Source organism: Geotrypetes seraphini, chromosome 10, assembly GCF_902459505.1.
Source record: "Geotrypetes seraphini chromosome 10, aGeoSer1.1, whole genome shotgun sequence".
Lineage (NCBI taxonomy): Eukaryota > Metazoa > Chordata > Amphibia > Gymnophiona > Dermophiidae > Geotrypetes > Geotrypetes seraphini.
The window spans coordinates 125,954,664-125,981,093 of record NC_047093.1 but is presented as its reverse complement, the minus strand read 5'-3'; the positions used below and the strand labels follow the sequence as shown (position 1 = coordinate 125,981,093).

Here is a 26,430-nt window from a genome sequence, read left to right as displayed (position 1 = left end):
GTATCGCAAACTGTGGGCTATGGCACACTGGTTGGTTGGTTTTTTTTAAACTCTTGTAAACCGCATAGAACTTTACGGCCTTGCGGGATATAAACTGATTATTATGTGTGGGGAGGGGAGGTAGGTTTATTCCATCTCCACCCTGAAAGGAGTAGAATTTGTAATCTCCCTTCCTCAGAGATCACTTGACTTCAAGATATGTCGATCATACACAGGCAACAACAGCAGCAAATGGAAAAAAAAGGTCAAGTCAGCACATACTTAGCTCATAAGCTGCACATGGATAGTTCCCGTAGTTTAGCCGTTACTGTTGCTCTCTGTGCCACCAGCATCAATTTCTATGAAAAAATCTGGATCCTACACTGCCTATTGCCTACATCTAATCCAAACTTTTGCCATCCCCCCAGTCCCTATCATTTGATTAGAAACAGACTTTCATTAAAGAGCACAACCACCCCCTAAATTCTAATTAAGGGCTCAAAACTTAGCAAGACGTCTGCCAATTATTTTTCAATACCTGTACAGTAGAAAAGTGATCTTGAGCAGCTTCATGTTCTTTATTTTTCACATTTAATATTCTCAATTGTTCATCTGAAGGACAAAAAAGTAATAGCTTTGAGAAACCTGCCAGAAAAAACAGGTGGCCCCCCAAAATACAGCTTATTTTTCCAGTGAAAAATACTTTTCCTACAGAGGGCTGAATAACGCCTCTGAAGCAGCGCTTCTCACCCCAATCCTTGGGACACACTCAGCCCAGGGAGGTTTTCAGGATACCCACAATGTATGTGCGTGAGATATAGATCTGAATAGAAAAAGAGCCAATCTCTCAAGCATATTCACTGCAGGTATCCTGAAAACCGGACTGGCTAGGTGTGCCCCATAAACTAGACCGAGAAGCACTATTTTGCTTTCAAATGCAATAGTAACAAGATCTGTCCAGTTTCCACCACCACCAGCTGAAGACAGACAGCAATTGAATCCCCCACTAGCACTCTCAGACCATGATGCGCAAAACCTTTTCACTGTGGTAAGACTCATTACTGTGTCTGCTGGCAGCCTGCAAGGAATGCTACAGCACCGGCAATCTTCTCCGCAGGCAGCGGTAATTAGCTGAAACTAAGACCGGGAGGCCAGGGGGGAAGCTGGAGGACGCTGCAAATAATATGCAGGCCTTACAGACATTAACTATTTTTTTCTGCGGCCCTCCAAGTATCTACAAATTCAAAATGTGGCCCTGCAAAGGGTTTGAGTTTAAGACCACTGGTCTAGAATGTCTCACCTATTGCACTGGAAATATACTTGGCTGATGTATGAACATATTTTGCATGCATCTTATGATTTTACCCATGCACTATCCCAACTGATCCCAATGCTTACTTGTAAAAATAACTTTTGTGAGTGTATACTAGCATATAAGGCAAAAAGTCCATTACAAAAAAAATTAATCCTATACTGGCCAGGCCTCGGGAATGCCGGAGGTCAGTTCTCTTATGCGCAAGCTGTCCTGCCTTAAAGGTCATGCCATGGATGACTCTGGTCCAATAACCGTAAGGAAAGCGGAGGAATTTAACCAAACTGAGAAAATGTAAATTCATAGCTCTCAAGTCCTTATACCACTTCTACTGCAGTTGCCATCTCTGTACACAGTGATATGTCTTCAGCAGTCACAATGAAAATGAAACATGTTGTAGAACACTTCTAAGGACTTTGCCCCCGAGGCAGAGCTTCTGCACCCCAAATGACTCTTATGGACTAACCAACAGCTGTAATGTACATGTTCAAATTTATACTTACTAAGTTTGCCAAGTTGTTCCCTCAGATTCTGACATTCCTGGGACTCAGTTACCAGTCTCTCTCGACTCTGAGCAAGCCGCTTTTCCACCTCAAAGTACTGTTGCTCTGAAAAGGAAAATACTTAAACCTTTGAAAGGGAACCAAGTGATTCCATCATTTACTTTATAACTACACAAGCAATTTACAACTGTTTTCAGCTCAGAGATCTATGGAAAAGGGACAACACATTTTACTGTGCTAAAATATTTAGCATTCTCTAATCAAAAACAAAAATAATCTTACTCATTCGCTAAATGCAGAGTACTGCCTTTTCGGCATTAATAATTTTAGATGAGCTGTTTACGTTTTTGTGAACTGAAATGGCCATTGTTGGAGACAAGATTCGGGGCTTGATGGACTTTAGTCTGACCTAGTATAGCAATGCTTATGCTCTTAATGTTTTCCCTGCATCAATGTTGGAGAGTTCTACATTTGAGTGTATTTAAGTCATCTAAGCCATTTTGAGATATTTGTGATAACTCTTATTTAAGTTAAAAAAATAAATCTTTGATTTTAACTGGAGCTGCATTGACAGATGAGAGAAACTTCTGCCTTATACACCAGCAGCCCCCAAACTCTTTTATACCATGGACCAGTTTCATGCAAGACAATTTTTCCATGGACCGGGGGGGGAGGCATAATATATTATTTAATTATCACATATATAATGTAATTATTACATTTTATATTATGCACTTTATTCTATTATTGTTGCGCTGTAATATACATTACATTAGAGATTTCTATTCTGCCACTGCCTTGCGGTTCAAGGCAGATTACAAAAGAATGACAAAAAACGTATTACATGAATAAGATATCTGGTAATTTCTAGAGGAGATAAAGAGTAATTGAGGTTGCTTTGGGAACGTGGTCTCAAACTCACGGCCCGGGGGCCACATGTGGCCCGCCAAGTACTATTTTGAGGCCCTCGGTATGTTTATCATAATCACAAAAGTAAAATAAAACTGTTTCTTGATCATATGTCTCTTTAGCTATAAATGACAATATTATTATTAAGACTTAGCCAAAAGGAAAGATTTATAAACTAGAAAGAGTTTTACCTCATTTCTTTAATAAGACTTTTTTTCTGAAGCTCTCCAAGTACCTACAAATCCAAAATGTGGCCCTGCAAAGGGTTTGCGTTTGAGACCACTGCTTTGGGGAATCGGGAAGGTATTGGGAAGTGGGAAGGAGCAAGTGGTATTAAGTTGTTTACATGAATTTCTTGAAAAGTAATCTTTATTTCTTTTCTGAATGTTTTGTCGTCTGGGGTCATAAGTAGTAGATTCGAGATTTGGTTGTCGAGTTTTGCTGCTTGTGTGGTTAGGAGGCCATCATCATATAGTTTTTTTCCGTTTGACTTATTTGATTGAAGGGTGCGTGAATGGAGTGTGGGTTTTCTGATGTCTAGTTGATGTACCGTAGTTTGGATGAGGCGGTTGTTCAGGTAGGTTGGGCTCCCGCTGATAATGCAGTGACTCCCAAAGTGTGTACTTTATTTACAGTCTACTCTATAATCTCATTTTGTTTGTTGTCACTTCAGAAAACCCCACCACACAAAGACAGAATGTTGGAAATGGAAGTAGGGTTTTCAGTGCTTTTGTGGCCAAAGGATAACAAACTAAAAGTACTAATATACACCAACAAAACCCTAAGATATCAGACTCTACATGCAGTACAACACCATAGAAACAGAAATAAATGTATTTCTTCCTAAACAGTGCAAAATACAGACAGCAGATTATAAATTCTCAAAATTTGGCACATTTCAATCACTAAATTGAAAATAAAATAATTTTCCCAATTTTGTTGTCTGGTGATTTTATTTTTCTAATCATCTTTCCTTAGTCTCAGGTTACACTGCCTTCTGTCTGTGCTCTTAACTGTGTTTCCAGGGCCTTATCTATTTGCTGGTTTTCTCTCCTTCTCTTTCCGCTCTACATCCATATAGCGTTAACCTTTTAACATTCAACTTTCTTCCATTTTTCTGCTCTCTTCTCAAAATCTATCTACTTTTCCATGTCTTACCTTCCTTTCTCATCCATCCATGTGTACCATCTGCTCCCTCTGTTATTCCCTCTCCCTCGGTCCGAAATCTCTGTATTCCTCCTTCACCCCTCCTATGGTCCGTCATCTTTCTCCTCTCCTTCTCACAGTCTGGTATTTCTCTCGCCTTCCCTCCCCCTTCCTGTAGTCCTCCCATGGTCTGGCATCTCTCCAATCTGGAACCTCTCTCTCCTCCTTCCTTCCCTCTCTCCTTGGTTTCACATTTCTCTCCCTCCCTTCTCCCCTTCCCGTGGTCTAGTATCTCTCTCCTCTCCTTCCTGCAGTCTGGGAATATCTCTCTTCCCACCTTCCCTTCAAGTGGTCTGACATTTCTCTCGCCCTGCTTCCATTGCCCTTCTCTGGAATCTGACCTCTCTCCCTTTCTCGAATCATCTCTCTTCCCACCCCCTAGTGTAATATTTCTCCCTCCTTTCTGCCCCCTGCAGTCCATCTCTCCTTCCTTCCTTCTTTGTGGTCCCCCCTCCCAGTCCAACATTTCTCCCTCCTTTCCTTCCTCCAGTCCAACATTTCTTTCTCTCTGCCTCCTGCACGCTTCCTCTCCTCCGGTCCTCATTTTCTCCCACCAACCATCTCCCCCTCTTCCTCTACGAGTCCAACTTTTCACTCCCTGCCTTCTCCCCCTTTTCATGAGTGTGATAATCCTCCTTCCCTCCCTCTCCATCCAACATCTCTCCCTTTCTCTCCATGAATCCAACACTTTTTGCCTCCTGTATACTCTCTCTCCTCGCCCCCTTTCCTCAAGTGTGACATTTCTCCCCACCCACCCCTGCCATCTCTCCCGTCTCCTTGAATGCTCTCTCTGCCTGGGCTCTTGTCTACCCCACCCCACGATCTAACTCTAATTTATCAAACAAATACGTAATATAAATACAAATTGTTTATTTGGTACCGTAACTAAAGCGCACCGGACAAAGGCGTGACGACAATCTTGCGACATTTGTGCGCCATCATTTCCTGGGCTTTCCGTTTGCGCTGTGAATAGAGGTGTGGGTGTGGGAACCCCCCCCCCCCCCCCAGTAAACTTACAAGTGCTTGCACTCTGTTTGGGGTGGGGGAACCTCCCCCCAGTACAGTGAAAACTCCCGTTTTTTCGCTCTTTGGGAGTTTTCGGTGTAGTGTAGTGGGGGGAGGTGACCCCCCCACACCCCCAACGGGAGCACGAGTACTGGTAAGTTCCCACACATACCCCTCCTCACAGCGCAAAGGAGAAGCCCTGAAAGGTGACGCACATCTATCCTGCACGCAAATGTCACCACAGGATTGTTGGCATGCCTTTGTCCAGCGCTCTTTTGATGGGTCACCATTTAGTTATACACTGCACATATCCCAAACAGTTCATAATGGTGTACAAAAGACCAAAATTCATATACAAAACATATGGCTACTCTTTTGTTTTTATGCAATTCAAAAAGACATGGGGAATACACACAGCATCACCCATTTGGGAAAAGAATAAAGTATAGTATACTTCCAATCAAAGCAAAACTGAGCATGTCACTGAATACTATGTGAAGCTATACTGGCTGAAATTAGAAGATCATATACATTTCAGGTTGCTTGTGATGGTATATTTGTGTTTGAATGGTTTGGCTCCTGCAAGTTTGGTGGGTACTAGTTATGTTTATGTCCCTCTGTCAAGTGTCCTCTGCCATCATGGCGATTTGTCTGTGCCAAAAAACAAAAGGAATTGACCCCAAAATATCCAAAGAAGAAATCCAGAGAAAACCAAAAAAACTCTGTGGAGTGACGATGTTCCTAAATGGACTTTATTTGAAAGTGTCAAAGTTCCAAAAGTACACTGAAATCATCCACATAAAATAATTTCATCCACATAAAAATGAATCATCCACAAGCAGTGTCTCACTTCTGGCTCACCACACAATTGTTTCCCCACGTACTCACCTTTATAGGACCCCCAGGGACCCCTGAAGAAGACTTTTTGTCCTGTATCCCTAGCGGACTAGGTCCTTTAAGGCTTTTATGTGGATGATTCATTTTTATGTGGATGAAATTATTTTATGTGGATGATTTCAGTGTACCTTTGGAACTTTGACACTTTCAAATAAAGTCAATTTAGGAACATCGTCACTCCACAGATTTGTCAGTGCCATCTGTAAGGAACCTGAGATTGAGTTCCTCACGTGTGACTATGTGCTCCTCTAGGGGACCAGAGGAATGGAATCTCCTACCTTTGTATATCAGATAGCAATGCAATCTCAATGGGTTTAAGAAGTTATTGAAGAATCACTTATTTTGCCATGTGAAATATGAGCATTAAGGCAGCTGTTTAGGTGGTAGCACTGGTCGCTTATTTGTGTATTTATTATGTATGTTTATACTTGTGAGCCGCTTTGGGAACAGCGGGTTATAAATTAAATAAAAACAAACAAAACATACCTCTTTTTTTATTTGGGGGGAGCGAGTTATCTGCACAGAGTGCAAGGACAATCTATGGATCAGCAGGTTCAGCCCTAGAGAACTTACTAGGCAGACTAGATGGCCCATGCTGAATTTTACCATCATTTACTGTATTACTATATGTATGGATCATCAGATTTTAAAGCTCTTAGGTGCTTTGGAGATTGGGGATGGGGGACAAGAAGCAATTTTTAAGATGGAAAGAGGAATAGCGATGCAAAAAGGGAATTATAATAACTTTGCAAAGATTGGGGGGCCAATGGAAAAGTATTGTAACAAATAGGCATCATTTTTCTTCCTTTTTTTAAATTTTATTATATGCACACTCAGGGGGGAGGGAGGATTTGGGGAGGAAAATTTTTATAAATATGTTCAGAACAATAGCATATTGTATTTTATATAGAGTATTTGATGAAGGGTGGGTAGGGGATTATCATTAATGGTCTATTACAGTGTTCTTCAACCACCGGTCCATGGACCAGTGCCTGTCCACAGAAATTTCCTGCCGGTCCACAGGGCCAGCACGTGCATCAAGCCCAAAACAGAGTTCTTCAACTGCCGGTCCACGGTGCGATCGATGCGGCGTTATCTTCGAGCCAGCTCCCTCTTCCTAACTGATTCAGTGCACAAAGCCACGGGCAGTGGCCCCTACCGGCATCCTGCGCCTGAACCGGAAACCTTCTCTCTGACGTTGCAACGTCAGAGGGAAGGCTTCCAGATGAGGCACGGGACATGCAAGGTGCAATTAGTACTATTATGGGGGCGGGGTCTGGGGTGGAGATGGGCGGGGTCTGGCCCACGACTTAGCCCCGTGTTCTTCAACCGCCGGTCCACAGAATAATTATTTTATTTCTGCCGGTCCATAGGTGTAAAAAGGTTGAAAAACACTGGTCTATTAAATCTTATGTGTTAGATTGTATAGTGCTATACTGGATTTAATTTATGATATATTTTTGGTGCACTTGTTGCTTGATTGAAAAATGAATAAAGAATTAAAAAAAAAAAAAAAAAAAGAAGCAACAAAGGTTGACTATTTCAAAGAGCCACGTCCAGGAGACGGAAGACAGGCTGTTGCAGGACAGCATTCCTTCCTTGGACCTGTTGGCCCCGCCTTACCGCTGTCCACCCTGAACTTCTCGTGCCGGGCCTTGAGAGATTCGATCTCGTTCTGCTGATCGGCGAAAAACTTCTCCAGCTTGCTCTGGATAGGCCTCGGCAACTTGGCCACCTCCGCCCGCTCCAGCACTTGCTGCAGCACCGCCGCCATCTTGGCCTACGCCGCGCCGTACGGGGGAGACGCGAATATAGCACTGCGCCTGCGCCGTGCGCGTCGCCGGGAACTCTGGGAAGCGTCGCTTCTCGGCCTCTCGCTCTGCCACCAGGAAGCGTTGGGAGAGGGAGGGCAGGATCGTCTGCGTTTCAAGCCTCGCTTCAGAAGGAAGTTTCCTTTCTTTCACAGTTGTGTGATTGGCTTCGGTCGTGATGACGAGGACCTGTAGAGAGGGAGGGCAGGATCGTCTGCGTTTCGAGCCTCGCTTCAGAAGGAAGGTTCCTTTCTCTCACAGTTGTGTGATTGGCTTCGGTTGTGATGACGAGGACCTGTAGAGAGGGAGGGCAGGATCGTCTGCGTTTCGAGCCTCGCTTCAGAAGGAAGTTTCCTTTCTCTCACAGTTGTGTGATTGGCTTCGGTTGTGATGACGAGGGCGGAAGCGTCGAACACGCGCGGTTTGTGAGCCTGGTATGTACTGCAGTCGCAACGTTTTAGAACCAGCGAACTCTTACGAGATAGCAGATAATGATGTCATAGATGACACGCTGCTGGGATGAGCGGTGACGTCATGGAACGGCAGTAATCTGAGCTCTTGCTGGGGGCTGGCTTGGAGGGCTGCATTTGGGCTAAATTTCACATGACCTGTCAGGTCTAGTGTGTAGGAAGACAGAGGAAGAGATTTTCCAGGTGAGGTGAGAAGCTCCAATGGTTTACTGTTGTTTCACAGTGATTCCCAACCCTGTCCTGGAGGAACACCAGGCCAATCGGGTTTTCAGGCTAGCCCTAATGAATATGCATGAGACAGATTTGCATATGATGGAAGTGATAGGCATGCAAATTTGCTTCATGCATATTCATTAGGGCTAGCCTGAAAACCCAATTGGCCTGGTGTTCCTCCAGGACAGGGTTGGGAACCACTGGTTTAAAATATTGCTCTGGTCTACATCAGTGGTTCCCAACCCTGTCCTGGAGGAACACCAGGCCAATTGGGTTTTCAGGCTAGCCCTAATGAATATGCATGAAGCAAATTTGCATGCCTATCACTTCCATCCTATGCAAATCTCTCTCATGCATATTCATTAGGGCTAGCCTGAAAACCCGATTGGCCTGGTGTTCCTCCAGGACAGGGTTGGGAATCACTGGTCTACATAGCTGAAGAAAGTGTACAATCTACTGACCTCATCTGCCTGAAATGTATGTCCCTGCCTTACCACATTGTAAGCTAAATAGATAGCCATGATGTACCCTGCCCTTCTGTACATGTAACATTTAGACCTGTAAGATTTAGATAAGCAGAGAAATGAGCTAGTTTCCTATAGGACTATAAGTTGTATCCCTGAACCTATCATAAGTGCTGGCTTAGGACCAATAATAATTGTAGAAAAGTTATAGAAGTAACAAATGAAAATTGTAGTTTTTGCATATATTAGTTTGCGAAAAGGGCATAAAAGTCCGTGTATTTCCTGTTTCTGACACTCTAGTAGGCAGGCTATTAACTGCACTAGAGTCCGGTATACCGTAATAAATTTCTTGTACTTTCTTCACGCCTCTGACTTTGTGTGTCCAAGTGACCTTTCACTCTTAAGGACTGTTTTCTCATGTGAGCCACAAGTTCTAAAACCCAACAACTATCCAGATTTGTAAGTGTTTTTTTGTGAGCTAACATGTAAAATCTGTGAGTGGCACTCCTAGAATGTATGAGCGATTGCTCACTTGCTTGTTGGGGGTGTCAAATGTCGGTCCTGGAGGGCCGCAATCCAGTCGGGGGTTTCAGGATTTTCCCAATGAATATGCATGAGATCTATTTGCATGCACTGCTTGCATTGTATGCTAATAGATCTCATGCAACGGGAAGCCTCTGGAGTAGCAGCAGGTAGAGAATGACACGGTGACGGTTTACCCGCGGCCACCGCATTTAAGCCGCGGGTCACCGCCGAAAACGGGGAAGAAAACTAGCAGTCGCTGCGGTGACGGGGACAAGGCCATTCACCGACCGCGGAAACGGTGAACAGGTTTGTCCCCGCGGGCCAATGTACCCCCTTCTAGGAACCGCTATTTACCTGTGTTTCACCGTGCTCCTCATTTGTCAGATCAACCCTTCCTGCCAATCGCAGCAGAAGGGTACCCAACCCCTCCTGCCGGTCCTCCCAATGGCCTCCCCTAAGATCGCCGGCAGGAGGGTACCCAACCCCTCCTGCTGGACCCCCCCCCAACGAACCCTCCCACCCCGGAACCCCCTTAGTCTTACTTTCCAAGTTGGACCGGACAGCTCCTCGCTCGTCTGGCCAGCAGGCCTGCCTCCGTCCAAATGAGGCGGGCCCGCCCCTCCCCTCCCCTGCCTCCCAATGGCCTCCCCTAAGATCGCCGGCAGGAGGGTACCCAACCCCTCCTGCTGGACCCCCCCCCCAACGAACCCTCCCACCCCGGAACCCCCTTAGTCTTACTTTCCAAGTTGGACCGGACAGCTCCTCGCTCGTCTGGCCAGCAGGCCTGCCTCCATCCAAATGAGGCGGGCCCGCCCCTCCCCTCCCCTGCCTAACCCACAGGATCCTAGGGCCTGATTGGCCCAAGCACCTAAGGCCCCTCCTATAGCGGGAGTGGCTTTAGGTGCCTAGACCAATCAGGCCCTAGGATCCTGTGGGTTGGGCAGGGTAGGGGCGGGCCCGCCTCATTTGGACGGAGGCAAGCCTGCTGGCCATACGTGTGAGGAGCCGTCCGGTCCAACTTGGAAGACTAAGGGGGTTCCGGGGTGGGAGGGTTCGTTGGGGGGGGGTCCAGCAGGAGGGGTTGGGTACCCTCCTGCCGGCGATCTTAGGGGAGGCCATTGGGAGGACCGGCAGGAGGGGTTGGGTACCCTTCTGCTGCGATTGTCGGGAGGGCCGTTGGGGGGTCTACAGGAGGGGTTGGGTGCCCTCCTGCCGTGATCGCTGGGGGGAGGGGAGACTTGCAGCCGTAGCCGCGGTCACTATGCTAATCACGGCAGCATTTAAAGTACATGTCGTGTTTGTTTTTGCATTGCTAGCCCCAGGGGTGGTGGAAGATTAGTGATTGAAAAACTGTATGAAAAATAACTATTTTAAATTTAGTGATCAAAATGTGTCAGTTTTGAGAATTTTTATTAATTAATTTTTTCTCTGCGTGTTTTGTTTTTGTATAGTTATTAACTAATATTTAACTAAGTTTTAAAGTTTTAAAGAATGTTTCCTTTATACGTAAATAAAGAAAAGTGAATGGGATTGCAGTGGCGGTGACGGGGCGGTGAATGGGGTGGCAGTGGCGGTGACGGGGCGGTGAAGAGGATGGTGAGACGGGGACGGGGCGGTGACGGGGATGGTGAGACGGGGACGGGGCGGTGACGGGGATGGTGAGACGGGGACGGGGCGGTGACGGGGACCAATTTTTTCACCGTGTCATTCTCTAGCAGCAGGTCTCTGGAGTGGTCAGTGCAGAGGACTGGAGAGAAGGGCACCCAGGCCCATATCTCACTCTAACGGTAGGTACACTTGTGGCGGAAAGTGTGATGACCCCAAAAAACACAGAATACTTACTGAACCCACCTATAGGTGATGCCTGCAGGCATAAGGGCTATTGTAGTGGTGCAGAGTACAGTTGTTGCTATTTCTGGGATTATTATATGATGTGTGTCTTGGACCTTTTATGTGAAGTTCACTGCAGTGCCCCCCTAGGCTGCCTCACTGCTCTGCTGGGATGTCTCTATAAACAGTCTAGTAAGACTGCTGCTGCCAGACATCTCAGTGGATTGTTTAGTGCATTTTTCCCTTGCACATTTTTTTGTTAAAGAAAGATGCACTGAGCACAAAAATATCTGAAATAGGTTGATTTTCAAATCAAATTGATGGGTGTTTTCTAGTTCAAAAATGGGCCATGTTTGACAATGGATTTTTTTTTTTCAAAACATTCAAAATCATATTAGGACGGCATTTTGAAAATGCCCCTCTTTGTCTAATGAATGGAGTAATTTCTCATTCACATTTACTTTCTGTCTTGGGCACGCTGTTGATAAAATACTGAACTTGAAACCTAAGTTTACAATGTCTCTGCTTTGCAGATTGAAATTATCAGTATTCCTGACTACTAACACTTCAGAAATGGGGAGAAGTTACTTTGTGGAGGAAGCAGTGGGACAATACCTTTCTAGTCTTATCTCTAAAGAGAAGAATTTGGTTACTGGACTGTTAATAGGACAGGTAGGTGTATCAAGCCTCGGGAAACCAGTCTAGATCATAGAAACAGAGAAAAAGAAAGGCAGATAAAGATCATACGGCCAGTTTTTAATTTGCCTATCCATGCCATCTATTATTTCTTCCTCTCCCTTAAGAGTTACAGGGGCTCATTTTCAAAACACTTAGACACGTAGAAACCTCAGAACACAAGTGGTGCGGGAAGGGCTCATTCAGTATTGTAATACAGTAGAGAAGAGCAAGAGCCCCTGAGGAAACATGCCAGTGAAAGGGCTGGGTAGCCGTCAGACTATAAGTTAAGTTCTCTTCCTAAATTTATTTATAGCACCACATAAATGCATTGGGGCAGGGGTGTCCAACCTGTGGCCCAAGGGCAACATGCGGCCCTGTGAAGTATTTTGTGCGGCCCCGGTTGAGGGTGATGCAGTGTTTTCCTCTGCTGCCCCTAGGTGCTTACCGTCTTGCCGGCTCCCTCTTCTGTCTTACTGCAACATTTGTGCAGCCCCAGAAAAAATTTTTCGGCCAATGCGGCCCAGGGAAGCCAAGAGGTTGGACACCCCTGCATTAGGGTATAGCCTGCATTAAAAATTCAACAAGACCGACGATGAACACGTCACCCCAGTAAGGACACAAAATGAATTAAGTAGTGTCTTGGTATGAAAATCAACTGCAGTCAGTTTGTTCACATATAGTTGCATGTGGACGGTAATGTGCAATCGTCCTTGTAATAACTTCTAGAATAGTGTCCCGTTGATAAGAATTAAATAAAACATATCATGAAGGGCATAGAGAAGGTGGAGAGGGGCAGATTCTTTAGACTAGCAGGGACAACTAAAACAAGAGGTCACTCAGAAAAACTGAGAGGAGACAGATTCATAACGAATGCAAGGAAGTTCTTCTTTACTCAGCGGGTGGTAGACACCTGGAACGCGCTTCCCGGAGAGGTGATAAGACAGAGTACAATTCTGGGGTTCAAAAAGGGACTGGTTGACTTCCTGGAAGCGAAGGGGATAACAGGGTACAGATAGAGGTTTACCTTACAGGATATTGAGCGAATAGGGTATGGACATTTTAGGTTAGATAGGGAACACTTTCAGGTCATGGACCTGGAGGGCCGCCGCGGGAGCGGACTGCCGGGCACGATGGACCCCTGGTCTGACCCGGCAGAGGCAATGCTTATGTTCTGATGTTCTATTATCAGATTACAGCAAATTTTAAAATAAAAATGATGTTTTCTCAAGGATTCATTGCAATTTTTTTCATTCTAGACTAGTAATTATAATATTGTTTAATACAATGTATCGCAAACTGTGTGAGGAGCTAGCTGACTGCCTACAGGGCGTGCCTCTCCTTTCCGCGCCTCTTCCCTTCCAGCACCCCCCACTGGCGGCTCAGTGCCCCGTCTGGAGGGCCTTTGTGCATGCACAGACGTTGGTGTGATGATGCCATGCGTGCACATGATGTCATCGCATCGACATCCACGCACTTCCGGATGCCTCAAGCCGCGGCCACCACGTTTAGTGGGCCGCGGCTTTGCAAAGTTTGTGAGACACTGGTTTAATACTTGGATATTTGATGTTCGATAAGCAAGGAAACAGCATGTATTTACAGTGTGAAATTAAGAATTAGTATGTGACCACTAGCTGCAAGGGGAATCTAAGCCCAGGACTTTATAGAAATGACTGATTCACTGAACCATGCGACATCCATGCCTCTTGTCCTACTTACCTTGGTAGTTGGTAGACCATGTTGCAGGCGGGGGCAGGGCTACTGCAAGCTGTATATGAGGTCATATGTGCTACTAGATCCTGTGTCTATGCATTTTTTCTGGGGAGGGGATTCATATCTCTTATCAAATTATTGAAAGGATCTGTGTCCCAAATGAGGTTAAGAGCCACTGATTTAGAGCAAACAATTTCTTTCCTCTGATTTTCACATGCTGCTTCCTATGTTCTGCGATAGTGTCTGTAACACAAACTGATAACGGATCTGAGTTTCAGCCATTTACCATTGCTTGCACTTTGTAGTGTAGCTCACAACGAGACTATATCTTGTTGGCTGTTCGGACTCCTTCCAAGGAAGAACAGAGCGAGAGCCCTAAAGTTAACCATATTCAGCCAAGACTGAGCGACCTTGACGAGGAATGGATAGCAGAACATGCCAACCAGGTAAGACCAGCTCTTCTAGCTTTCAGTTTGCTGGGTTTGAGCAGAGGAGCAATGTGATTGGACACAGTACTGTCAAACCCTGCAAACCAGATTCAAATCCTAGTCCTGGAGGTGGAATTAAGATGATGATCTAGACCAGGGCTGCCCAAGTTCGGTCCTCGAGATCTACTGGCAGGCCAGTTTTTCAGGATATCCACAATGAATATGCTTGAGAGAGATTTGCCTACACTGCCTTCTTAGTATGCAAATCTCTCTCTCATGCATATTCATTGTGGATATCCTGAAAACCTGGCCTGCCAGTAGATCTCGAGGACCGAACTTGGGCGGCCCTGATCTAGACGAAAGTGTCTCTGAGGAATGCCACAGATTTCTGGGTAGAATCACAGTAGGAAGAGTAAGTCCTGCATGAAGTCATCTGTTTCCCTTACCTGCCCAGAACATGGTTAGTTGAGCAGATGATCCAGAGATTCATGCTTCGCCTAGGGCAGGGGTAGGCAATTCCGGTCCTCGAGAGCCGAAGCCAGTTCAGGTTTTCAGGATATCCACAATAAATATGCATGACATAGATTTGCATCTCAAGGAGGCAGTGCATGCAAATCCATCTCGTACATATTCATTGTGGATATCCTGAAAACCTGACCTGGCTCTGGCTCTCGAGGACCGGAATTGCCTATCCCTGGCCTAGGGCAACAGTTCTGCTTGCATATGGTGAGGCTGAGCCACAAGCAGAAATACTGGACCATAGTGGCAGCAAAGTTTCACATGACCCTGAGGAGCATACCCTGCCCCATGCATATCGATAGGGCCAGAGAACATGGCTCAACTGCAGCTTGGGAACAGCCTAGAAGTCTGCATTATCCAGGATAGGGATCTCAAAGTCCCTCCTTGAAAGGTCGCAATCCAGTCGGGTTTTCAGGATTTCCCCAATGAATATGCATGAGATCTATTTGCATGCACTGCTTTCAGTGCATATTCATTGGGAAAATCCTGAAAACCCGGCTGGCTTGTGGTCCTCAAGGAGGGACTTTGAGACCCCTGATCTAGGAGGACTTTTGATGAACATGGAGAGAGACTCTAGATGTCCTGGAGGCTCATCTAGACAATTGGGATTTTTAGTAGGACTGCAGGAAGATTACAAATGTTAATCATGATTAATTGCACAATTACATGTGATTAAAAGATGCCCCCCCCCTCTCCACCTTGCTCCATCCCTCTGTCCTCCTGGTCCAACATCTCTCCTCCCTTCTTTGTTCCATCCCTGCGCTGCCCCTTGTGACCCTGGGCAAGTCACTTAACCCTCCATTGCCAGGTACCATATTTAGATTGTGAACCACCTTGATATCTGCAGAGGTAAGGCAGTATATCAAATAAAGATAACCATAACCCTATAATAAATGTCACCTATATATGCAATATGCAACACTACTGCTCCCTCTTTCTCTGTTCTCTAAAAATGACTGCTCTTTCTGCCCTTCCAGTTCTGTCCAATGTGTACCCTCAAGTTTCAAGTTTATTATGGATTTGATTAATCGCTTATTCAAAATTCTAAGCGATGTACAAAACAGAAAAATTACAAGTTTTTTGGGGAAACAAACCAAATAAATACGACTAACCTGACAAAACATATAATACGAAAGGGAAAAATGCACTCTCCCCCTTCCATCTACATTTGCCCTCTCTCTAACACTGCAGTTAAAAAAAAAAATAATAATAATTTTAAAAAACCACCCTAAATCTGCAGGCCTAGTTTTCAGGATTACCACAAAGAATATTTTTGAGGTATGTTTGCATATATTGGAGATCCATTGTGTGCAAATCTATCTCGTACATAAACATTGTGGTAATCTTGAAAACCTGACTAGTTAGTTGTGACTCCAGGAGAGGGTTGAGAAGCACTGCTTTTGAGACTTCTGCACTGGCTAGTCCCAAAATTCAAGCTTAAAGTTGAGTTTATTCCCTACCTATGCTCATTTTGACTATATGTAGGAATGGAGAAGCTCATGGTGCAGCATATTGATGGGGTTTTTCAGATTCCACCAAGCTGGAAGAGAGTGTAGATCAGGGATCTCAAAGTCCCTCCTTGAGGGCCGCAATCCAGTCGGGTTTTCAGGATTTCCCCAATGAATATGCATTGAAAGCAGTGCATGCACATAGATCTCATGCATATTCATTGGGGAAATCATGAAAACCTGACTGGATTCCGGCCCTCGAGGAGGGACTTTGAGACCCCTGGTGTAGATGGAAGTAATCGGGTAATGCGTGTTTGAGGGCCAAAGTTGCTGAGAAGGGGAATCAGTTGGAGCAGTACATCACAAGCTGGAAATGTCAGAAAACTACATACCAGTATTTCGACTTGTGATTTTGCAGTGTTCTCCAGTCAGGTGTGTTATCTGCAATGTATATACTAAGGAGGTAGTAAAAAGAGGTATTGCAGGTCCCTCATCAGTCCATTTCACCAATATCCAGAGGACAGGCAGTCCCCATTTTACGAACATCTGACTTACGTCGGACTCGTACTTACGAACGAGAGTCCTGTTCTATCTTCAGTGTCCCAACACGCGCCTCTCCCTCCATTCTGTGCCTCAAGTACGTTCCTTCCTCCGGCGGGTGTTTACCTTCTGGCTGCAGTTGTTTTTCTGCACAAAGCCGTGGGCGGTGGCTCCCATGCGTGCCCCATGGCTGAGCCGAAAGCCTTTCCTTGAAGTCGGCGGGGAAGAGAGAGATGAGAGGGAGTAATGTTGGATGTGGTGAAGAGGGAACAGTGGGATGGATGGAAAGGGATACAAGAGAGGCCTCAAGGAGGTGGAGAAGGTGTGAAGAATACTAGGATCTAAGTTACATACAAATTCAATGGTTTAAAAAATGGAACTTGTTCTTAACCCGGGAACCGCCTGTATTCTCCCAAAGTTCAGTAAAGGAGTGGAAAAAAAGTAGGGGAGTGAAGAATGTTACAGTAGGTAGTCTTGACATTTCTGGAGGCTTTGCAGTTAATTCTGTTGGAGAACATCGCTACTGGTCACCTATGCATTGGAACCTGACAAGATCTGAACATGTACATAGGATCTCTTAAGGAGAGGTGGAGATAAGGGTCTCTTTCTCTTCCATGTTCATCCCTTTCTTCGAGAGGGTAGCAGCATTCCTGTTTACAGCTTCTGGAGAGGCCTGCTTTTCTGTCTGTGCAGCGGCAATGAAGCCAGATGTGTTCTTGCGATATTTAGAGAGGACAATTGAAATGTGTCATTCAGGAGGGAGACTAAAAGTCCTTTGGCTTGAGAATGATCTTGCTCTCAAATTTATGCTGATTTTCAGATATCAGTTTCCCCCCTCTCTACACGGCATCCTCCACGCTGGCAAACTGGGAAGATCCCTCCTCTCCAAATCACGAGCCTTTGGAACGATCTCACTATCCCACTGCGGAACCTAGGCTCCCTCCAACTATTCCGAAAACAACTGAAAACCTGGCTTTTCTCTAACATATAACATCTCTTCTCCTGTTTACATCCCCTCTATTCATATGCTCTTGTAAATCTTTCTCCTTTCTCTTCCTATATTTTTAAGCTCTGTAAACCGTGTCGAGCTCCACTTCTGTGGAGATGATGCGGTATATAAACTTAAGGCTTAGTTTAGTTTAGTCCTTTGCAGTACCAACCCACTGCATTACCACCCATGTATATGGCAAGAAGGTGATGTGAAATCCTTACAGCAGGAATGTGCCTGCTTCAGTCTGGATTGGAACTTCCATTGCCTTATGTGGTAGCTGTTTTTTAAATTGCCTTTTAAAATAATATTACAAAACAAAAACTTGTGGAAATTTTAGTATACAGAATCTGAACATTTAAATAAAGCATTTAAACATATAAATAAACATTTAAATACTGTAAAAAGAAAAAAAAAATCAATATACTTAAGGGGACAGAAATCTGTATAACTTAGCCCACATAAGGGAGAGACCAAGTGGGCAAAATCTGTGTAGAAGAAGATAGAAATGAAAACTTCTCAGGAAAAAGTATGAAGCTTGTACTTTAAACAAATTATAAGCCTTATCTTGGAATGCTTATACCAGAACCTGAAACAATCCTTTTCCTCAAGAAAAAATTAGAAACATGACGGCAGATAAAGGCCAAATGGCCCATCCAGTCTGCCCATCCACTATCTCCTTCTCTCCCTATTGGCTAAGATTCTTAACATTTGCATATCCTCTTCTTATTGGCTAAGGCTCTGTGAGGTCATAGTACTTTATAATTATAGAAACATGACAGCAGATAAAGGCCAAATGGCCCATCTAGTCTGCCCATCCGCAGTAACCATTATCTTTTCCTCTCTCTGAGAGATCCCACGTGCCTATCCCAGTCCCTCTTGAATTCAGACACGATCTCTGTTTCCGCCCCCTCTTCCGGGAGACCGTTCCACGCATCAACCACCCTTTCTGGGGAAAAAAGTATTTCCTCAGATTACTCCGGAGACTATCACCTTTTAACTTAATCCTCTCATTGCAGAGTTTTCTTTCAAATGAAAGAGACTCGACTCATGCACAAGGATATTTTAAGTAAAACGTGGCGCCTATTGCTAGAACACGCTGATGGAAATAAAGAAAGTACTTCTGTCGAATTTTAGGCCACTTTGAGACATCAGGAAAATTAGACCCTTCCCCCTTACCCATATGGCATAGTTGTATTTATACTATAGAATGATGATTGTCACATATAAGGTATATTTTTCTATGTAGCTGCTCCAAATTTGTATGTAAAATATCCCTAGAAAGCAAGGAGCAGTAGTTGTCTTGACTGACCCTTTTTGCTTGCTGTTTGTGTTTCTTAGGTCATTCGGATGCTGCCTGGAGGACTGCTTGTCTTGGGCGTTTTTATCATCACCTCTCCAGAGCTGAGCAAGGATGCCCAAACAGTACTGCGTAAAGTAAGCAGTCAGGGATTGAAACCTGGGGGCAGTGCATAAAGGAGCTCTTAGTTGGGTTCTGATCCTAAAGAGAAGCTGTTAACATTAAGAGAAACAATCCTGTTTTGTTATTTATAACCTCTTGATTTTATTAGTAGTGTTTATGTGGTTTTGTAAATTGCTTATAAAATATGCATAAAAGCATGGACTTTTATGCTGGCACATACATACAAAGCTCCTTCTGCCTCTGAGCAGATGAAGCTTTGTGTGGCAGCATTTAGGGAAGTTAAGAACATAAGAACAGCCTTATTGGGTCAGACCAATGGTCCATCAGGCCCGGTAGCCCGTTCTCACGGTGGCCAATCCAGGTCACTAGTACCTGGCCAAAACCCAAGGTGTAGCAATATTCCATACAGAATCCCAAAGAGTAACAAGATTCCGGAATCCCAGAGTAACGAGATTCTAGAATCCCAAGGAGTAGCAACATTCCATGCTACCGATCCAGGGCAAGCAGTGGCTTCCCCCATGTCTTTCTCAATAACAGACTATGGACTTTTCCTCCAGGAACGTGTCCAAACCTTTCTTAAAACCAGCTACGCTATCCGCTCTTACCCCAACTTCTGGCAACGCGTTCCAAAGCTTAACTATTCTCTGAGTGAAAAAAATTTCCTCCTATTGGTTTTAAGAGTATTTCCCTGTAACTTCATCGAGTGTCCCCCTAGTTTTTGTAATTTTTGACGGAGCGAAAAATCGATCCGCTGTTACCCGTTCTACTCCACTCCGGATTTTGTAGACTTCAATCCTATCTCCCCCTCAGCCGTCTCTTTTCCAAGCTGAAGAGCCGTAAGCATTTTAGTCTTTCCTCATACGAGAGGAGTTCCATCCTGTTCCTATGGGTGGCTTGACAGCGAACCTTTGTAAAAGCCCACCTATGTGTGGTGCCTATATAAAAATGTGCCATCTTGTCCAATTTTGTAAGTGTTGTGTTCTGCATGTAAAATTGACTTTACACATGGAAAATTGTGTATAAGATGACCCACTTTGTAGGACTGGAAAAAAAGACCGGGGAAGAAACAATGGAATCTTTATAAGTCAAGCCAGAAACTGCATCTGCTCATGTATCATTCATTGTGTGAATAGAATCTTTGCTAGCAGAAAAGCTGTCAGATTTAAACTTGTTTCTCTCTCTCGTTTTCATTTCTTACCTGTTGGGAATTCTTTCCAAGCTGATAGCAAGAGGGAGGAAAATAAACAACTGAAATCTATCTTTCTCAGTTGGTTTTTTCAGTGGAAAAGTCTACAATGAAGAGCAGATTGTGGAGGCTGATGGAGAATGACGTCTCTGACCGCGCGGCCCTGCACCTTTGTTCTGTTACGAAGAAGTATCCTTTATCGTGAAATAGTAGTATGCTTTTTCATACACGCTTTCAGCTAGCCTAGCCATCTTCAGCAGCAATAGAGAGTGTGGCACAGTGGTTAAAGCTACAGCCCAGCACCCTGGGGTTGTGGGTTCAAACCCCCGCTGCTCCTTGTGACCCTGGGCAAGTCACTTAATCCCCCCATTACCCCAGGTGCATTAGATAGACTGTGAACCCACCAGGACAGACAGGGAAAAATAAATTCATGTAAACCGTTCTGACCTCAATGGAGGAAGGGCTAATTGAAGGCTTGGGAAGTGGACCAAAAGTTCCGGGAATGGTCCTCTGTTTCAGTTTTTTAGGGCTCATAGAGTTCCTATGAGCGTCGGGAGCAGCGCGGGCCATTCAGCGCGGCTCTCTGCGCTCGAAACTGCTAGCGCAGTTTTGTAAAAGAGGGAATTAGTTTCAGACAGGCCCAGGGCAATTGCCTTGTTTGCCACCCCCCCCTCCCCCAACCAGCCATTTCTGGCACTGAATGGGAAAAAAAGGTTTTGACAATAAAATCCTGAGATATTTCCCTTTTATAGTTCTCCAAGACTTTAAATATTTTTGTTTTTCATTATTTCATTTTGACAGATCTTCATTTTCCTTAATGCTTAAAGAATTCTCTGTCGAACATACGATGTTCATGACGCAAAGGTAAACCTGATGAATACTTGACCATGCAGTTGTAAGAACTGTTGAGTGAGTTGTTCCTGTTTCTAGATCAGGGGTGGGCAACTCCGGTCCTCGAGGGTCAGAATCCAGTCGGGTTTTCAGGCTTTCCCCAATGAATATGCATGAGATCTATTTGCATGCACTGCTTTCAATGCACATTCATTGAGGAAATCCTGAAAACCCGACTGGATTCTGACCCTCGAGGACCGGAGTTGCACACCCCTGTTCTAGATCATTGATTCCCAATCCTGTCCTGTCAGGTTTTCAGGATAGCCTGTCACTTCTATTATATGCAGATCTCTCATTCATATTCATTAGTGCCATCCCTAAAACCTGACTGGCTGGTGGTCCTCCAGAACAGGGTTGGGAACCACTGCTCTAGATAAATATGATCTCAAAATCTGGATTCTGAGCTCTTGGGGCAGAATGGGATAGAAAATTAAATTAATAAATATGCATTTTTGGGATTGTTTTGATATCAGTTCTATTAAAGTTATCACGTCCTGTAACCAGTCCAGTTTTCTCTTGTATCAAAATGATTGCTACCTCCTCCTTTTCCCCCTCTCCCTGATTTACGCACCCACCAAATGCTCTCCCATCCAGCATCTCTTCCCTTGCTCCTCTTTCTCTCCCTTCTCCCCCACCCCAGCATCTCTTCCCTTGCTCCTCTTTCTCTCCTTCTCCCCCACCCCACCCTGAGTCCACCATATTCCCTCCCATCCAGCATCTCTTCCCTTGCACCTCTTTCTCTCCCTTCTCTCCCCACCCCACCCCGAGTCCACCATATGCCCTTCCATCCAGCATCTCTTCCCTTACTCCTCTTTCTCCCCCACCCCACCCCGAGTCTATCATATTCCCTCCCATCCAGCATCTCTTCCCTTGCTCCTTTTTCTCTCCCTTCTCCCCCCACCCCACCACGAGTCCACCATATTCCCTCCCATCCAGCATCTCTTCCCTTGCACCTCTTTCTCTCCCTTCTCTCCCCACCCTACCCCGAGTCCACCATATGCCCTCCCATCCAGCATCTCTTCCCTTACTCCTCTTTCTCTCCAATCTCCCGCACCCCACCCCGAGTCCACCATATTCCCTTCCATCCAGCATCTCTTCCCTTGCTCCTCTTTCTCTCCCTTCTCCCCCACCCCACCCCGAGTCCCCCATATTCCCTCCCATCCAGCATCCTTCTCCTCATTTAAAAATCACCCCATTCCGAAGCCCCCCTCGCTTTTTAAAATGTAAAAGGTTTGCCAGTACAGCAGCAATCATTTAGCACTGCTCTGATACAACTTCCTGTTTCCGCTTGAGTGGACTGCAGAAGAGCAGTGCTGAAGAACCTGCGAGCAGCGCTAGAGAATTGCAGCCGCATTGGCGACCCCTTTTGCATTTTAAAAGACGAGGGGGTGCTTCAGAACGGGTTGAGGAGAAGGACATCTCGGCACACGGGAGCCCCCTGGAGCTGTGGTGCCCTGGACAGCTGTCCTTTTTGCTTCTCTCCTAACGCCAGCCCTTTTTACATTATGCACGTGTGCTGAAATGTTCTGCCCAAAATGTCATTATAATCCTTCACATGAATATTATTTTATCGTATGAATGTCCACAGTCCGGGGCTTTACTGTTAATTCATGTGGCACCTTCCCTTCAGCTCCTCATCCCTGCCATTTTCTTTTGCGCCCATCCCATTCAGCAGAGAAGAGAAAAGTTGTGGGTTCCTCATACTTGAATTAAAGAGAAGAAACAGGCATGAAATCCTCACAAATGCTAACCGTAGAGTTGATTTTGTCTTACACCTCAATCCTGGCGCAAAAGCTCTGGGATTTGAGCACTCTTTGCTCAGATTTTCCGTACAAATCTTTGCATTGGTATTTAATAGATAATACCATCATTGCTATGGGATTTAAATGAGCTGTGTGCCGATGCCGGTGTGAATTTTTACACACAATTCATGTTTAAAGAGCATAGGGAACCATAGAAGCACACAAATGTATGTGTACAAGCTGGTCTAAGCTTTTTACAAAGCCTTCCGCACTTTATGACTTCAGCCCCTATATGTGCTACACGGACTGGCTATAGCTACAGATATAGATTAATGAAAAATCATCTTTATTGAAGGCCTAATACAAAGCAACATCACAGCCTTTTTGACCATTAATATAACAATCCACCTGCATTAATCATATTGTCACATTCAAATTTTCACCTTACGGATTTTCCATCTCTTAAATTAAACTCTTAACATAGTAAGAAGTATGCCACGGAGTCTTGGAGTCAAAACATGGCTTCCATATAGCCAAGAAGAGCTTTGTCACCTTTTCCCCCATTCATGGCAGTGAGTCTGTCCATCCTGAATAACTCGTACATATGATAACTCCATTTTTGAACTTTTAAATAGGAATGCCTCCTTGTGTTTATTTATTAGAGTTCAGCTAAACCAGCCGATTGGAAATACCAAAGCAATGTGTCATCATCTTGGCTACCACTAGAGTGCGCTGTTGGCATTAACATCCTGATTCCACTCTCCGCCACTTCTGTCAATCGTGAGATGCACAAGAATATCCGGGTAACTATACAGATATTGTGTATTGCATGATGAGCCACTTAGCAGATCACTGTGCTATTTTTGCTTTTAAAATGGTCAGGTCAGAATGAGTTTTCTGGTCAACTGAGAGGACTTTTTGGCTATATGTCTGGTCCTTTGTGTGCATTTTGTCTCATCAGGTTCACTTATCATCCATTTTAGATAATCAAAGTAGCTGCCAATCAACAAGGTCAGAATTCCTTCGCATGACTGTGAGAAGCCATTTTAAAACATGGGAGAAAATTATGATGAATGCCTTGTTTCATTTTGCCACATTTTCTTAGGGACTTTTCATTATTTTTCAAATATATGACAGAATCTGCACGGCTGCTAAAACTCCTCTGTTTTCCAGAGTTTTCACATAAGGGAGTGATTCTGTTCAGGTTGTCTAAAGTTAAGTGCCAGCAATATATGCGCTAAGTGGAAATTCTATAACATGTCTAATTGCCATTTATAGAATATTATATGATATGTTTTGATTAACGTTCATTATACTTGTTACAGATCAGAAATGTCTTGTCGGGGAAGTTCCCCGTAACCCTCCTTTTATGTTTCTTATTGTAGTGATATTGAATGCTTTGGTACAAACTGAAGAGAGGCAGCCCACTGAGGAAGGAGGCGAAGCTAAAAAAAAAGTATTGATTTCTTCTGCAACGGCTTGCGATTTGGGAGACATCCCACTTGGCAGGACTTGTATAATATGTTAACAGAAAGAAGATTATTGAGGTAAGTACCTAATCTTCTGTTGCCCTTACAATATCTCCTTTCAGTTTTGCCCACTGCTTTCCTTCTGGCTCATGTTGAGAACTGAGAAATCTCAGCTGTTTTACAATATGGAAGACCTTCATCTTTTTTCCCAATGCCCTGTTGTTTTCCAAATATCACCAGCATAGGAGTTGAGCAGAAGGAGTAGTCTATGCTTGCTCACATTAAGATTTTAACCATTATTGAAGACAAGTAGGTTTCCCACACTTCAGCCAGAATTTGTGACTGTATTGTAGTCTGATGTAATCTGCACTGGGTGAGGAGTGCAGTATAGAAATCTCGCTTATGTGGACTAAAAAAAAAGTTTTGAAATGTAGCACTTCTGTAGCTCATGTTTTATATAGTTTAAAATAAAGAGAGAATAAAAATGTATAGTTGTTAGAATGTCTCCCTAATTTATAATGAGAGCTAAGCAGAGTGGCAACACTCCTACATGAGGCTGAAATTAATATAAAGTGGTACCTTGGATTACGAGCATAATCCATTCCAAGAGCATGCTGGTAATCCAAAATGCTCGTTTATCAAAGCAAAGTTCCCCAGAGAAAATAGTGGCAACACCGACGATTCATTCCAGAACCCGGGGTCTGTACCTGTTGGGTGCTGGGTGCTGCAGTGCCGTCTCCTCCGTCCGCCTCCTCCATCCGTCATCCGAAGAAGAACCCCATAGTGCTGCTTCGGGGGGGGGGGGGGGATGCCTCTAATGTCCGCCAGCTGCCGTAGAATGCCGCAGTGCCGCTTCGGAGGGATGCCTCCTCCATCTGCCGGCCAGCCCTCCACGTCGGATGCCCCCCGCATGCTGGAGAGCCCCCACCTGAGAACGCCGATGATTGACGCTGTGCGCGTCGCACGCAACGCGCAAGCAGGACAGCACCTGGCCGCGCAGGCCCAGACAGAGGTCCTCCGAACTGCGGAAGGCACCCAATGTGGAAGGGTGGCCGGAAGATGGAAGAGGCTGTCTACGGCAGCTGGCGGACATTAGAGGCATCCCCCCCCCCCCCCCCCGAAGCAGCACTATGGGGTTCTTCTTCGGATGACGGATGCGCTTTCTGGTCTGTAAGTGCTCGTTTATCGGGGCAGTGCTCGGTCAAAAGTTTGCTGAGTGTTTTGCTCGTCTTGCAAAACACTCGCAAACCGAGGTTCCACTGTATTTGGGCCTAAAAAAATGACATGCATACATTAGGATATTGAGGACTAGCCTAATGGTTAGAGTAGTTGATTAAGAACCAGGGTTCACATCCTTCATACCTAATGACCTTGAGTAAATAATTCCTCTCTGAATTGCCTCAGGTGCAACTTAGATTGTAAGCCCGACAGGGACAGGGACGTGTCCACTCTACCTGATTGTAGCTCATCTTGAGCTTAGATTTAGAATAAGGCAAATGGATCAAAAGAAAATAAGGTATCTTACTATTTGTGGGCAATGCAGAGGTCATTTAATGGATAGTGATTATTCCACTACATGCTCCAGACATCTACCTTCTACCTCTCTCTCAAGTAGTAACTAGGCCCAAGCTGGAGGCAAAAAGGGTTTTTTTTTTAAATTTTAAAAAACCTTTTTGAAATGTTGATTTTTATGTGCCCTCAGAGACTAGAGGCTCCTTTTACTAAAGTGCGCTTCACTTCTCGAACTAACGCCAGCTCAGTGCTAGTGTTAAGGTCTAGCATATGCGGCAATGTAGAACCCGCTATAAGATGCGTTAAAGCCCTAGCGCACCTTAGTAAAAGGAGCCCTTAAAGGGATTTGAGTTGAAATGAATCCTGAGTTCTTAAATTGGGACTGTGAATCATTTTTTTTAACATAAGAACATAAGAACTGCCATCTCCGGATCAGACCTTCGGTCCATCAAGTCCGGCGATCCGCACACGCGGAGGCCCTGCCAGGTGTACACCTGTCGTAATTTATAGTCCACCATATCCTTATATGCCTCTCTTAAGGAGATATGCATCTAGTTTGCTTTTGAAGCCTAGGACGGTCGATTCCGCCATAATCTCCTCTGGGAGGGCATTCCAGGCGTCAACCACTCTCTGAGTGAAGCAGAACTTCCTGACATTAGTCCTGAACCTGTCCCCCCTTAGCTTCATTACATGTCCTCTAGTCCGTGTCAAATTGGACAATGTAAATAATCTTCTCTGCTCTATTTTGTCGATTCCTTTCAGTATTTTGAAG

General features: G+C 44.8%; 2 protein-coding genes across 7 annotated transcripts in view; one reads left to right on the top strand and one right to left on the bottom strand.

The window, feature by feature from the left end:
* Nucleotides 1–7,608, bottom strand: part of TPR (translocated promoter region, nuclear basket protein) — a 133,600-nt gene extending 125,992 nt beyond the window's left edge. For both annotated transcript variants that reach the window (XM_033961292.1, XM_033961293.1), the window contains exons 1-3: nt 7,435–7,608; nt 1,795–1,899; nt 518–591 (exon numbers count right to left, since the gene is read on the bottom strand). In XM_033961292.1, coding sequence (XP_033817183.1) covers nt 518–591; nt 1,795–1,899; nt 7,435–7,585 — 330 coding nt within the window. In that variant the 5' untranslated portion in view covers nt 7,586–7,608. The remainder of the gene's footprint in view (nt 1–517; nt 592–1,794; nt 1,900–7,434) is intronic.
* Nucleotides 7,609–7,934: 326 nt separating this feature from the next.
* ODR4 (odr-4 GPCR localization factor homolog) overlaps nt 7,935–26,430 on the top strand; it is a 41,750-nt gene continuing 23,254 nt past the window's right edge. For 2 of the 5 annotated variants that reach the window (XM_033962244.1, XM_033962247.1), the window contains exons 1-7: nt 8,063–8,275; nt 11,658–11,796; nt 13,818–13,958; nt 18,777–18,872; nt 20,127–20,233; nt 20,872–20,908; nt 23,340–23,480. In XM_033962244.1, the coding sequence (XP_033818135.1) occupies nt 11,698–11,796; nt 13,818–13,958; nt 18,777–18,872; nt 20,127–20,233; nt 20,872–20,908; nt 23,340–23,480 (621 nt within the window). In that variant the 5' untranslated portion in view covers nt 8,063–8,275; nt 11,658–11,697. The other 3 variants (XM_033962245.1, XM_033962246.1, XM_033962248.1) reach the window with 3 other exon arrangements.